This window comes from Octopus sinensis, linkage group LG2 (assembly GCF_006345805.1).
Source record: "Octopus sinensis linkage group LG2, ASM634580v1, whole genome shotgun sequence".
NCBI lineage: Eukaryota > Metazoa > Mollusca > Cephalopoda > Octopoda > Octopodidae > Octopus > Octopus sinensis.
Window position 1 is genome coordinate 177628727 of NC_042998.1, and position 13520 is coordinate 177642246.

General features: G+C 32.7%; 1 protein-coding gene across 15 annotated transcripts in view; it reads right to left on the reverse strand.

The window, feature by feature from the left end:
* LOC115232477 (disco-interacting protein 2 homolog A) overlaps nt 1-13520 on the reverse strand; it is a 262193-nt gene that overhangs the window by 58792 nt on the left and 189881 nt on the right. For all 15 annotated transcript variants that reach the window (XM_029802370.2, XM_029802375.2, XM_029802363.2 and 12 more), the window contains 4 exons: nt 6122-6179; nt 3710-3783; nt 1175-1298; nt 205-299 (listed from right to left, as the gene is read on the reverse strand). In XM_029802370.2, coding sequence (XP_029658230.1) covers nt 205-299; nt 1175-1298; nt 3710-3783; nt 6122-6179 — 351 coding nt within the window. The remainder of the gene's footprint in view (nt 1-204; nt 300-1174; nt 1299-3709; nt 3784-6121; nt 6180-13520) is intronic.

The following is a 13520-nucleotide window of genomic DNA, read 5'->3' on the forward strand; positions in this document are numbered from 1 at the left end:
AAATTGTACCAAAAACTGGGATGTATGAATAAGACATGCAGTCTACCTAAAAAGACAGTAACTCTAATTAATTAAAAACTGAAATAGTGTAGAAGCTAATTCCTCTAGTGATGGTGGAATAGTTGAAAAGTGTTGTGGAGAGGGGGAAAAATGATGTTACCACAAAATTATTTGAAATAGCTACAAACAGTAAAACATGCTCACTCTATCACCGCTTTTGATTCCGATTTCTCCACTCTTTTGACCAACTTTGTTCAATAAATTGTAGGCTATTTTATAAGTTCTGCTTAATAGTTTTCCTGTAAAAATTGAAATAAATTATATGAAACTTACATAAACAGAGAAAATTATTACAAAATTTTTAAGAGATTGAAAGTACAATGTACTTTCATTTTAATTAACTAAAATCATTTTTCAAACTGAATCAATTCATCAGACAGAGTAACATGCAATAAGAATACGAAAACATAAAAATACAAGGATTAAAATTTGCATCACTAGCAAATTGTTTGTGAAATTCATCAAGAAAATGCTTTAATTTCAATTAATTATTCCAAGTTCCAATCAAAAATTAAAAGCTGAAAAGTCAAATGATTTAAACACATTATCTCATAGTATTCCTTTCATTCAACCTCCTACTGCCCTCCTATTGTACCACTCCTTTATACATTGGTGCAGTGAGCTTTTTACTTTTGATTTAAGTCTTTTTTACTTTACTTCTCTTCATACAAAAGAACTGTATTTCCTCAAGCTATGATGAAGGCAACGTATCTAGAAGAATGGATTTCCAAAAGTGGAGCTCACTATTAATTGCTGGCAGTATGATAAACAAAAGATCTGTTTACTTCAAGCCAAATAGAAACAATTGTTAAACAAATGGCAATAAGTAGGTACAGCTCTGTAGCAAGTTAGTCACAGACAATGGTGATTATATTTTCCAGTTCAATCCTCTTTGTTTGCTAATAATCAACATCACTGCAAAGGTGCATAAATATTTACAGGAAACTTCAGAGATGAGAAAAACAAAGCTAAAAACAATAATGGTTCAGTTATTAACAATTAACCAAACATGGTAACTTTAAATGTTAATAACACCAATTGCCACAAGAATAAATTTAGATTAGCTACAATGCAAACAATAAAGATCTTCAATATCTAAATTTTTAATTCTTACCATAAGTCAAATTATATGTGGGCTTGCCATTTTGGTCAAGTACTGTAATTGCATTGGCCTTATAAGTAGATGAACCATATCTCTGAACAGCAGCTTCTAAACTCTTTGGTAAACCCGAAGGAATCTGTAAGATATCAAAAAATATGGGACTGAATTATAGATATGTTTTAATTTAACCCTGTGTTACTAACCTGGTAACATAAACCAGAAATTTTCTGATTTATGTTAACCAACACAGCTAAAAATGGTTGAAAGCTAATCATATTTAAATGAGAATTTCAGTGCAAATCTCAGTACATTTGTGAAAATGTGATTTCACTATGTAAACAATTGATTTACACTGTCAGACATTATTTTACATGATATCTGAATGCTGCGAAGTTTGGGAGATTTTTTTCTTCACTTTTTTTTTTCTACTTTGATTTTCTAAACTGTTTCAATTTAAGTGAAAACTGGACACCAGCTTCATGTTGTGAAACAGTAAATTTCAATTCAAAGTATTTTTGAAAGAAGACAGAGAAAAGTTTGAGAAAATATGCAGCAAACATGAAAACTGTGTGTAATTATGAATGTACAGTTATAGTTATATACACAAAGAGGGAAAATTCTTCATAGATCTAAAATAACTATAATAATGAAATTTCCCAATGCTGACTTCAGCTGAAATGATAACTTAATGTATAAAGTAGATCTAAATGAGTGTAATTTGAAATATATTTTAATAAGTTAGTCAGAAGAGAAGCAATACTCATGACCTTTGTAGGCCATCCCAGACCTTAAGACTGGTGTAGTTAACTTTGAGACTGCTGAAATAATAGCCTACAACCTAATTGTACTAAGAAATAACAGAACATGAAAGCTGGACTCGATCTTACATTTACACCCAAATTCTGAAATGAGATTTTTATTTTGTTTTACTTTTTGAAACCATTGCTTATGAAATACAAGATAATAAAAACAATTAAATCACTTTCTTTCCAATGTAAGAAAATAATCCTACAAAAATTGCTTTAATAAACAACAAATACTAAGTATATCCTAAATATAGATACAGATCCTTACGCAGGGATAATTCATCTAACAGCTTTGATAAATATGATCAAATGGTACAAAATTGTGCACAGATTTATATATTTTCCTTTGATTCCCTTTCTCTGTAGTAGTAAGTTAGGTTTACAGTTCTCTTAGTTGTTAACGTTAATAATAATGTTGACATTTGATAGCTGACACAACCTACTATTAACGTGCTAATTGATGGTGCGACCTTTGAAAATTGTCACCCCACCAACCACATGCATCACACAAAGCGATAAAAATTACTGAGAATAGCTAATTCAGTATAGATATTTAAGAAATTTCATTTCCTTATTATATTTCCTTACATTGTATATTTTATCTTGTTTGAAATTTTTAAGTGTTGTTGTTTATTTCTTAGAGATCTATATATTACAATAGATACTTTCTATTAATACAGCTCATGAAAACAGCAAGCAGGCAGAATCATTAAAGTGTTGGAAGAAATGCTTTGTGGTATTTCTTTTGACTCATAATGTTCTGGATTCATATCCGGCTGAGGTTAATTTTACCTTTCATCCCTCTGGGGTCAATGAAATAAAGAACCAGTCAAGTATTAAGGTTAATAGTAATGACTGACCCCTCACCTCGAAAACTGCTGTCCTTGTACCTCAATTAGAAACCATTAATACAAGTCATTAATTTGTAGTTAATAAGAGGTATCAAATGTATCTCACTTTAATTTAACTGCTTTTTCTAGCTTCTGAGACATCTCAGTAGGTCATTATAACACTCTTCAAAATTCTCTTACTTTTAAAATCATCACATGTTAAAAACCGATACATTTAATCATACACATCAAAAGAAAACAGTTTTTAAAAATTCATTGCAATCAATATATAAATCACTAATTACTATAGCTAATCATAATAGCAGAATAGTGTAGGCACTTCAACTTCATGATTATGTAAGAGGTTACATGCAAAAGATACTGACTCATCATCTGAAGCAAGTTTATCCATAATTACAAAACAGTAACAATTTTTATTTCAGTTTTCAGACTACAGCTATGTTGAGGCACTATTTTGAAGGAATTTAGTTGATTAAATCAACCACAAATTTTATATTAAATCTGATTTATTCTATCACTCACTGTTAAGTTATGAGAACATAAACAAATTGACACAGTCTGTCAATTGCCAAGTGGTGAGAGACAAAGTCACTCTCTCTCTCTCTCTCTCTCTCTATCTCACACACACAGAGCCTCATATTCATACATTGGACTTAGGCTATTTCCATCAACCAAATTCACTCACAAAGTATTAGTCAACCCATGGACAGAGATGAAAACATGTCCAAGGTGCCACACAGAGGAACTGAATCTCAAATCACGTTGTTATAAAGTGAACTTTTTAAACCATACAACCATGCCTGCGTCCAGTTGTTATTCTGACTGCAAAACTAGGCATCCAAATCAAATCAAATAAATAAAATAAAAATTAGAAAATAGTTAATACAAACACAGAGTTGTTCTCCTGCAACGGGAGTCAGTTCAGCTCCTTCAGGTTTGGGTGCATTTGGATCTATGGGAGGTGCTGAAAGACAAATATACATTATATTATTATATGCTTTAGTTTTGTCTGTTAATTGCCAAGACACTCATGCGCATATATAAAGATATAGACTTCTGTATGTACAGGAAATAAAATCAGCTTTTATTTATAATATGAAAGGGATCCTAGTACTTAGTTACTTTTGACTATTAATAACTTCTAAATAATAATAATAATAATAATGATAATGAATCAGAACCAGTAGAGAGCTACAGATACCTAGGGGTATTTTAAGGGGAGGGAATCAAACATTCTCTCCTTGGGTTTGTTGACTTCCAAGCTACATGGTGACCTCAATAGTGCTAGTGGTATGAAAAGAGCACTCAGTACACACTATAAAGTGGTTGGCATTAGGAAGGGCATCCACTATAGAAAACATGCTGAAGCAGGCAGTTGAGTTTGGTGCAGTCCTTGATACATTGGACCCTTGTTGAGCCATGCTAACATGGAACATGGACATGCCATTTGAGTTCAGACGAACACAATTCCCAGTGCAACTTTGCTTTGCAATGTCTACTAATAAAGCTCTAGGTAAGTCTTTGAAATCTATTGGCTTGCTTTTCTCAAGGCCAGCTTTGTTGGTTGCTCCAGGGTAGGTAGTCTGCAAGACTTATTTGCTTATGCTCCAAACCAGAAAACAAAGAATGGTGTTTACTCAGAAGCTCTTAATTTATATATATAATGCTACCTGGTTGTAATAGCTATGATATTTCCACTAGAGATTAGTCAATCCAGAAGGTTAAAGTATAGGGTTTATGAACAATTTAACAATGTCAATGCTTTTCTGTAGCCAAGTTTTATATTGCTGGTACAAACTAGATATAAAAACAATAAAAATACAATACATACTCTGGTTTGTCATAAACTAGAAAATGATAAGGGAAAAAAAAGAATAATAAAACACTAATTGAACATAAAATTTAAAACCAAGTCCAGAAAATGAAAAATATTGGATTGATTTTGTAAGCTATTGTGCTTGGACTCAATTTCAAGAATGCCACCACAGAATATATGGCATGACTAGAAATAGCTGAAAACTTAAATATATATATCAGTATTCCCTACAGTAGGATGTAATATTATATCAATCTCATTATTTAAAAGGGTCTTACAAGATATAAATCACTTAGAACTTTAGCTAATGTTATTTCCAAAGAAAAGTGTGTTTGATTAGAACAATTAGAATGGAATAAATTCTATAGTAAGCAGTTCCTTGTAAAGGACTAGGTGCAAGATTTTAGTGCAAGGCTTAAGGTGGTACATAAGAGGTGAGGAAAAATTAAGATGAAAAAGAAAATGATATCTTTAATGTATTGAACAGAAGTGTTACTCACACACACACACGCATGCGTGCATATATATATATATATATATATATATATATATATATATATATATATATATATAAATATATATATATACACACACACACACACACGCACACATATTTATTGATATAGTAACAGAGTGACACAAGGTCTGAGAGTTTCATGCATTGGTACTTATCACTTTGATAAATGCTAATGCACGAAACTTTCAAACGTTGAACCACTCTTTTACTTCAGCTAAATATTAATAAAAACATACAATGTACTCATATTTTGAGCTCTATTTTTTCCTGTTTGCACCAACAGGCCTATATACATATATAAAGTAGCAGTTATATGTATGATAAAGCAAATGATTGTGACTAAAGAAAAACATTTGTAGGCAGAAATTTTAAGAACAGTTTTATATGGGAAAGGTAAGGTTTCAGTTAGTAATCTGATTTGGTAGAGTAGAGATTGAGCTTATGAAATAGAAAATAAGAATATATTAATAAATGAATTATAGTGCAAGAGAAATGTTAGTTGAAAATGATAGGTGGAATGTAATTCCAAAATATTTATCAATAAAAATGTTATTTAGCTTAGTTTATGAGATTTTTTAAAATTATATTCATGAAATGTTATCTAAGGATGCATCAAATATAACATCTGCATGTAACATATGTAGACAAATCAAATGACACCCTTTTGTAAGCAAGAAATTGTCTGAGTATACTGTGCAAGAAGGAATGGAAATATGTTTTCCAGTTAATAAATTTAAATGAGTTGTTTTTAAAGAACCAAGTTCAAGGAAAATACTCCCAAACCATTATAAAGTTTTTGTTTAACATGACATAATGTTGGAGAAAAGAACAGTGTGAAAATTTTTAGTTTACAAAAAAAAAATAGAGTTAGTGAAATAAAATTATCAGCAAAATAGCTCTAATGGTAACTTTAAATTGATAATTAATGCTAATTTAACTGCTAAATAAAAGAAAGAAAAATCAACTTACTTTCTAAAGCTTCATCTTCATCAATGAAAAATTCCCTCAAAGGTTTCCTTTTTGGACGCTGTGTAAAGGAGCAAAAATGAGAGAAAATTTGAAACTATAAATGTTTAATATATCTAAAAAGGACTAAACAAATTTTAAAAGTTATTGGATACCACAAACTATATCACACAAAAGTAATAAATGTGGAAGTAAATTTTGATCCATTGCCAATATAAATCTGTCATTAGAACTGCATTTTGCATTAATTTTATACATAAATTTCAAAACATGAAACTAATTTTTATTTTAGCACATCTTAGGTACTGTACACAAATCTAGAAAAAAAAACAAACTTTAAAGTTAATACACAAATTAAAATATACCTGGAGTTTAACTTTGACTTGCATACTCTTTTACTTGTTTCAGTCATTTGACTGCGGCCATGCTGGAGCACCGCCTTTAGTCAAGCAAATAGACTAGTACTTATTCTATTGGTCTCTTTTGCCGAACCGCTAAGTTATGGGGACCTAGACACACCAGCATCGGTTGTCAAGCGATATTGGGAGGACAAACACAGACACACACATATATATGACGGGCTTCTTTCAGTTTCCGTCTACCAAATCCACTCACAAGGTTTTGGTCGGCCTGAGGCAATAGTAGAAGACACTTGCCCAAGGTGCCACGCAGAGGGATTGAACCCGGAACCATGTGGTTGGTAAGCAAGCTACTTACCACACAGCCACTCCTGCGCCTATGAAATTTCAACCTTGTTCTATCTAAAATGAAATAGATATCACCAAGATAAATTTTTTTTTTCAAAAGTGTCAAATAAGGAAATATAGCTGATTAGTTGACTCCCAGCAAATGACTGGCATATATTTTGTATATATCAGTGAAACGAATAAACGTTGATTAAGATAATGTGGTTCTGAAATTCATTTCCATGGTAGATAATTTTTAATATTCTAATTACACTGCATAAACAACATTAATAGAATATAGCTTATCATGCTCTCAATGCTACAAATTTAATTTAAAAGCCTAATCTGATGACATGCTTGCCTTCAGAAAGAAAGAAATTCTTCCTCAAAGATGAATCGTTAGCAGAAATATGAAATATTGGTAGCCAAGACATTTTTGTAAATATTAATTTATAGTGTATAGATTAACCGTTTCTGTTGAAATAGACTTTATTTTCATTAATTGTGAAAATTATGAAGAATTTAGTAAAATGACTTCGTCATTATTCAACTGCTGTTTGGAACATAAATTAGCATGAAATTTTGATTGAAGATTTTAATTTAAATTTCTTTAAAACAGGAAGTTTATTTCACAGAACTGAAGTATCAGAAGGGTCAAGTTTTTAGAACTCTATTCAAGGTAAAATGTCTAAAATATAATGTGTTGGCTACTCATGCCCTTGAGCAAAAGAAATAACTGCTTCATCCAGTTAGCCTGACTGGCAATAGGTCCCATTGTAATTCATTGTTGAGTTGCTGGTAGTAGGGGTCACAGCTGAAAAACAAAACTATCACTCCAACAAAAACCACCCTAATCATGATAACAAAAAGAAAAAAGAATAGATGCAGTGGGAAAAGAAACAAAAAAGGATAACAACATGTAGCATCTGAGATTACAACTGTACAGGGGCAAAGTAAGGAGAGAAAAAGTGTGTACAGATGACGATGATGATGATGGACAAATGAATTGGTTTATGGTTTGTAAGTTTTGTTAGTCCAGCCAGTTACTGGTTTGTGAATTTGTATCTGCTATAATTTGATTTACTCTGTTTTGGATACTTAATTTTACATGCCTTGGTGAACATAACTGGAAGAAGTAGCAACACTTATAAAAGCCATGAAATTGTAAAGATTTAGGAAGCATTGTACTAGGAACGAATCCAGTTTTTTGTTCCAAATTATGACTAGAGATGAAAGAACGAAATATGTGGTCTTGTGACAGTTGCATATCATGCTAAAATTATATAGCAATGAAAAAAATATACAAATTGTGTAAAACAAAGATGACCAGAACATAGCAAAACAAGCAATGATTATGTAATGAAATAACGAAGTTATGTATTTATGACAATGTTACAGCAAGGCCGCAACTCACTAGCTTGAACGAGTTAACACAAGTAAACAACAATCTGGTTTCATTTATGTGATAAATCCTATCTGCCTTTTTGGCAGATACATTAATTCTATCATTAATTATTTTAATGGGAAAAGAAATTACCCCTTTGTCACTTTGAAAGCTAAGAAAGCAGCATGAATTTTAAATAACATCAAATAATTTCCCAATTTACTAAAAATTGATTTTAACCTCATTAAATCTACCTACTGTATTTTCCAATGTGTAATGTGAGAAATTTAATACACAACAACATCATGAAAATTGGTGGTTAGCATTATACTTGAGTGTAAAAACAAAACAAAATAAAACAGAGGATAGAGTATATTTTTGATTTTTTGAGGGGTTATATTATATCTTGAGATATCAAAGAACTTGTTTATGCTCAGTGATTAAATGATAAAATAAATATTTTTAACAAAAATTTGACAAGTGTTTACATTCTTAAATAGTAACTAATTCCTTCTTCAGTCTTGTACTGAGTTTGACCCTTGTTGCTTCACATTTGTAAAGCTGAGGTTGGTGTGACCCGACAGCCATAAAATCTGATGTAGAGCCTCATTAACAATAATCTATAAAGGTTTACATAAAACAAGTGTAAACAATGTAGATATTGCTTTCAAATGAACACTTAAAAAACTCAACAGAATCTTGTTAATTTAAAGACCATTCTTCAAACATATTTATTCTTTTATTTTGATGTGAATATCAAGGAAAAAGAAACTAGCTGTTGCTATTACTCTTATTAAATAGATATCCTAAAAACCTAAAGATAGGTAAAATTGCATAAGCTACTTCAAAAAGTATACAAAATGTTTTTAACATGGTAAATATAAAAGTATTTCATTAGGAATCAGAAATATACAAATTATAGCTTGAAACAAAATGTAGCACATACAGTGTTTGGATTTTCTTTTCTTTTTGGAGGATTTTAAATATTTGTTTACATCCTTGCATAGATTGGGTGGTGCATGGACTTAGTGATATATATTCATACATAATTTGTGTGTGTGTTTGTGTACTGTATACATTATGGTTTTTAGAGTATACACACTATATTCCTGCATATCACAAGCAATGAAAAAAGTCCCATTTAAAGAAATAATTTTTTGTGACATTGTCTGTTGTTTTATGACCCATAGGCCAGTAAAATCTGGCTAATCCTCAGTATGCCTTCACTCTCTTCACTGATGCTGAAGTAAGGGTGTCAATTCCCATTCCATTTCTTGGTATTTTTTTCTCCGAACCACATTTTAAATTCGTAATTTACTTGAAGAAAACAGTTATACTGAACCTTTGATTGAGTCGAGAATGATGAAAATGTTTTGAAAACTTTGCATAAGCCTCTTTGCATAATCACCAAGCTTTTGGCAAAATTTGATGCAGATTTTCTGCTCAACTTTCTGTCATGGTAAATGTGACGATCATACACTACACACCTTCCTTCCAAGCACTGCTGTAAACAGCGGAAATAAACTAGAACATTAAAACTCAGTGCACATGCACAGCAGAGTTCAAGGTCAAACTAGACTAAGTGGCTTCACTTTGCATGCTTTAGCTTCATTACTATGGCAACAGTCCGGATACCTATTGACCAAACCATGTATCTAAAAGTAAGATGAAAGCCGAGACCAAAAAAAATCTTAGCAAAAAGATAAAATAGTTGCTGTATATTTGGAGAGGATACAACCACACCCATCTTGTTGATGTGGCTGTATGACTGACAGACATTAAAAAAGCAAGCTACAGAACAGGCTAAAAGAACCCAGACGTGGAGTGCCCAGCAATGTAAGCTATAATACATCATTGCATCAACCAGACTATTCAATCTCGATATACACTACTGGTCACAATGCCCCTCTGTGCATTGTTGTTATATGTTGGAAAAGTTGGTTTATGTTGCCTATGGTTTCTAGCCATAGTTTAATATCTAGAAATGCAAGTCTGCTGATGGGGTGCTAGGACTGTTAGTTGAAGTAGCCCTTGATGCTCTGCTGGATGGAGTTTGTTTTTGCACTGAATACTCTCCATCAGATTGTTTTTCTATTTCCTGACTATCATCTACTGGGATTGTTTTGATTACAGTTTTAATGTCATCAACATATTTCCACATGGGCCCATCCCTGTGGCAATGTAGAAAAACAATAAAAATAAAAACAGGCAGATCTGTCAAGTCTCTATTAAGTTAAATATATTTAGGAAAAAAACTATGTACTGGCAACTTGGAGACTCTGCACCAGTGAACCACAGATAAATTAGAAAACTAGAAATTTAGTGCATCACAGATCAATGGGAGGGCTGTATAGAGACACCACTGAACTCTATATAGGAGAAATGGCTCACAAACACTGGCATGAAAAGAAAACATTTAGAATCTACCAAATAGCAAAAATGTAACAGATTAAATAATGTTGAAATAACAAAATTTTCTCCCACATCTAAAAGACCCAACAGTTCAATAGATTATAGAAGTGGTATGTAAACTGGAAGCAGATTCTGACCCACACACTCTCTCAATAGATTGAATGAGTGGAGTAACAATAACTCCATAAACATCATCTACCACAATAATACAAGGATGAGGATAAATAAAGGTTAAAGTTAACTGAAGTCAACCCCTACACACATACACTTACAGACCATAACACATCCACACATATACATAATTTTACATCCATTTTTTAAATACTGGGGTCAATTATAACAGATCTTATTGAGGGGCCCCCATCCACACAAATGGGTTGAAGAACCACACCTTGATCAAATGATTGGTCTCTATGGCTGGATGCTTTTCCTACCAATGAGGGAGAGAAAATGTGTGTGTGAGGAGAGTGCCATTCATGCTACATCTATTTTTCAATGCTTGCAAGGATAATATATTATTGAGGATTACATACAGCCATATGCCATTCCTTTCACTAATCTTTACTTGATCTTCAAGTAAGGATCTCGTAATTCACAAAACTGAAAATGTAAAGATAGTGATGATTTGTTGACAGAGGAAATGACAACAATGCCCATGCTTGTGGCTCAGCAATTTTCAGAGAAACCTATTTGCAAACTAACATACAGATGTGTGTACATACACATGATTCAGTTTCTACCAACCAAATTCACACACAAGGCCTCAGACATCCTAGGACTAGAATAGAAAACACCTGCCCAAAGCACCATGCAGTGAAACTGAACCCCAAACCATGAAGTGAATTGGACTAATCAACCAAACTGCAAACCTATACTCATTAAACCATGCCTACACCCATTTTTCCCATGCTTGCATGGGTAGGACAGACTTTCAGCAGTATAATGTCTCACCACTTGTTACAGTGAATCATCATCATCATCTTTAGATCAGACAACACTACTTCTTCCCATTTCTTACTTGTGTTACCACTTGGTCATTTAATACTCTTTAACCCAATTATCATACTCTATACATAATGCATAGAGATATACATTACAAGAGAGGAGACTACATTGCTCTAAACCAGTGCAGCCTTCTATCCTGCACACTCCATCCAATTCTTTTCTTAGCTTAAATGTGTACCATCATTTATGTTTAACTTTAGGTGTTCAGCGGAAGCAAACTCAGCTTATTTTTTTAGTCTTTATACACTTCATGTTCTTTGTAAGACTCATGCAATCTATTCTTCACTTGGAGAGAAAAATCACCTCATTGCTAGTAAAGCTAACAGCTCCCTGAACTTTTTCCATGCAATCTTACTCTAGGAACTATGTTTACAAAGCACTTACTCCACTGCTAATTAAAGAATCCATTTAAAAGGTGCTCTTACTGCAAATTATTTTTCTGCATTTGCTACATATGAAGACTTCCTTCCCTGTTGGCCAGTCTGTGATCCCATTACACCTCTTGTGCAACCATGAAAAAAACCATATGGAATTCCTACCAACTACTTTTCTGGGATTTGAGTTTGGCCACTTCCTAGATACAAGTAAAGTTTTGTCTTCTTTCTTGCTAACTTAAGCTTCTGTATTTATTAAGCTTATTTTAAGGCCTTTCAATTCTAGGCTGTGCTTCTGTGTTTATAATTTCTTTTCTTAATCTTTGACAGATCCAGTCATGAGAATTTGGCCATTAGTATACAGTCTTAAACTCTCTGTTATGGCCAGGAAAACTTTAATTAACAGTAAGAGCTGAAAACCAAGCCCTGGTGAACATGCTATATTTTTTTCTGAACTTGCTGATGGCATGTTTGTAGATGGCTTGCATAGCTCCCACAAGCTATTCATCTACACTTGATTTTAGCAAACACTAAATAAATTATCCAATAAAATATAGTTACTCACATAGTTGATAAGGTAGTACAAGAAGGGGTAAATTTTTAATACCTACTGTAGTATCAAGAGCAACTGCAATGGAAATGCTCTAGAAAGACGCAAGCAGCTATAGATGAATGTACTGGAAAAAAATTTCACAAAGTGAGCTTCTTAACATGTAAAACAATTTGGACTTGTGCCAAGATGGAGTACCACTGAAGCCTAGTTCCTAGTTAGACAACTTGAAAGAGAAGCTCTTAACTCAGTCAAGGCACTCCACCTAGTTTTTGTTTATCTGGAGAAGGCCTTTGACAAGTTATCACGCTCTGTTGTTTGGTGGTCACCAAGAAAACTTACTATAAAAGAATGGCTCATACAAAGATACTGCCAGCAAGATGAAAAGCTAGCAATGAATACAGCAAGAAATTTAGCATGTAGGTGGGTGCCCATCAGGACATGGCTCTCAATCCCCTTCTGTTTATTATAATTCTCCTGACCATAACTGAGGAGTTGAGGACAAGTTGTCTGTGAGAACTGCTGTATGTCAGTGACCTACTTCACAGCTGAATCTGTCAAAGTATTAGAGAAGAAATTACAAGCATGGAAACAAGAGCTAAAATCAAAATATCTTTACATAAACCTGGCAAAAAGTTTTCATAACATGGAAGAAAACAGAATTCTACTGGCATTTGGAAAATGGGCATGCTTGTTACGTAAAAAAGAACTAAGTTTTCATATGATGCACCTAGTGTAAACTGTTGGTGAACAAGAGATGTAGTGGGATCACAGGCAGGATGATACAGAAGAACTCTGTATGTAGCAGATGTGAAGAAATAGTTAGCATGAAGAGCATCCAAAGAAGATATCATTTCAAATATATAGAGGGTTCCTTAGAAGCTGAAGTGAGCTTTTGTTGCTTAAATAGCTAGCGGTAGAAGATGGTGTTCTGGAAACATAGTAGTTACACTAAAAATGCCATGGTAAAAGGTTTAGGAAGTTTTTATTC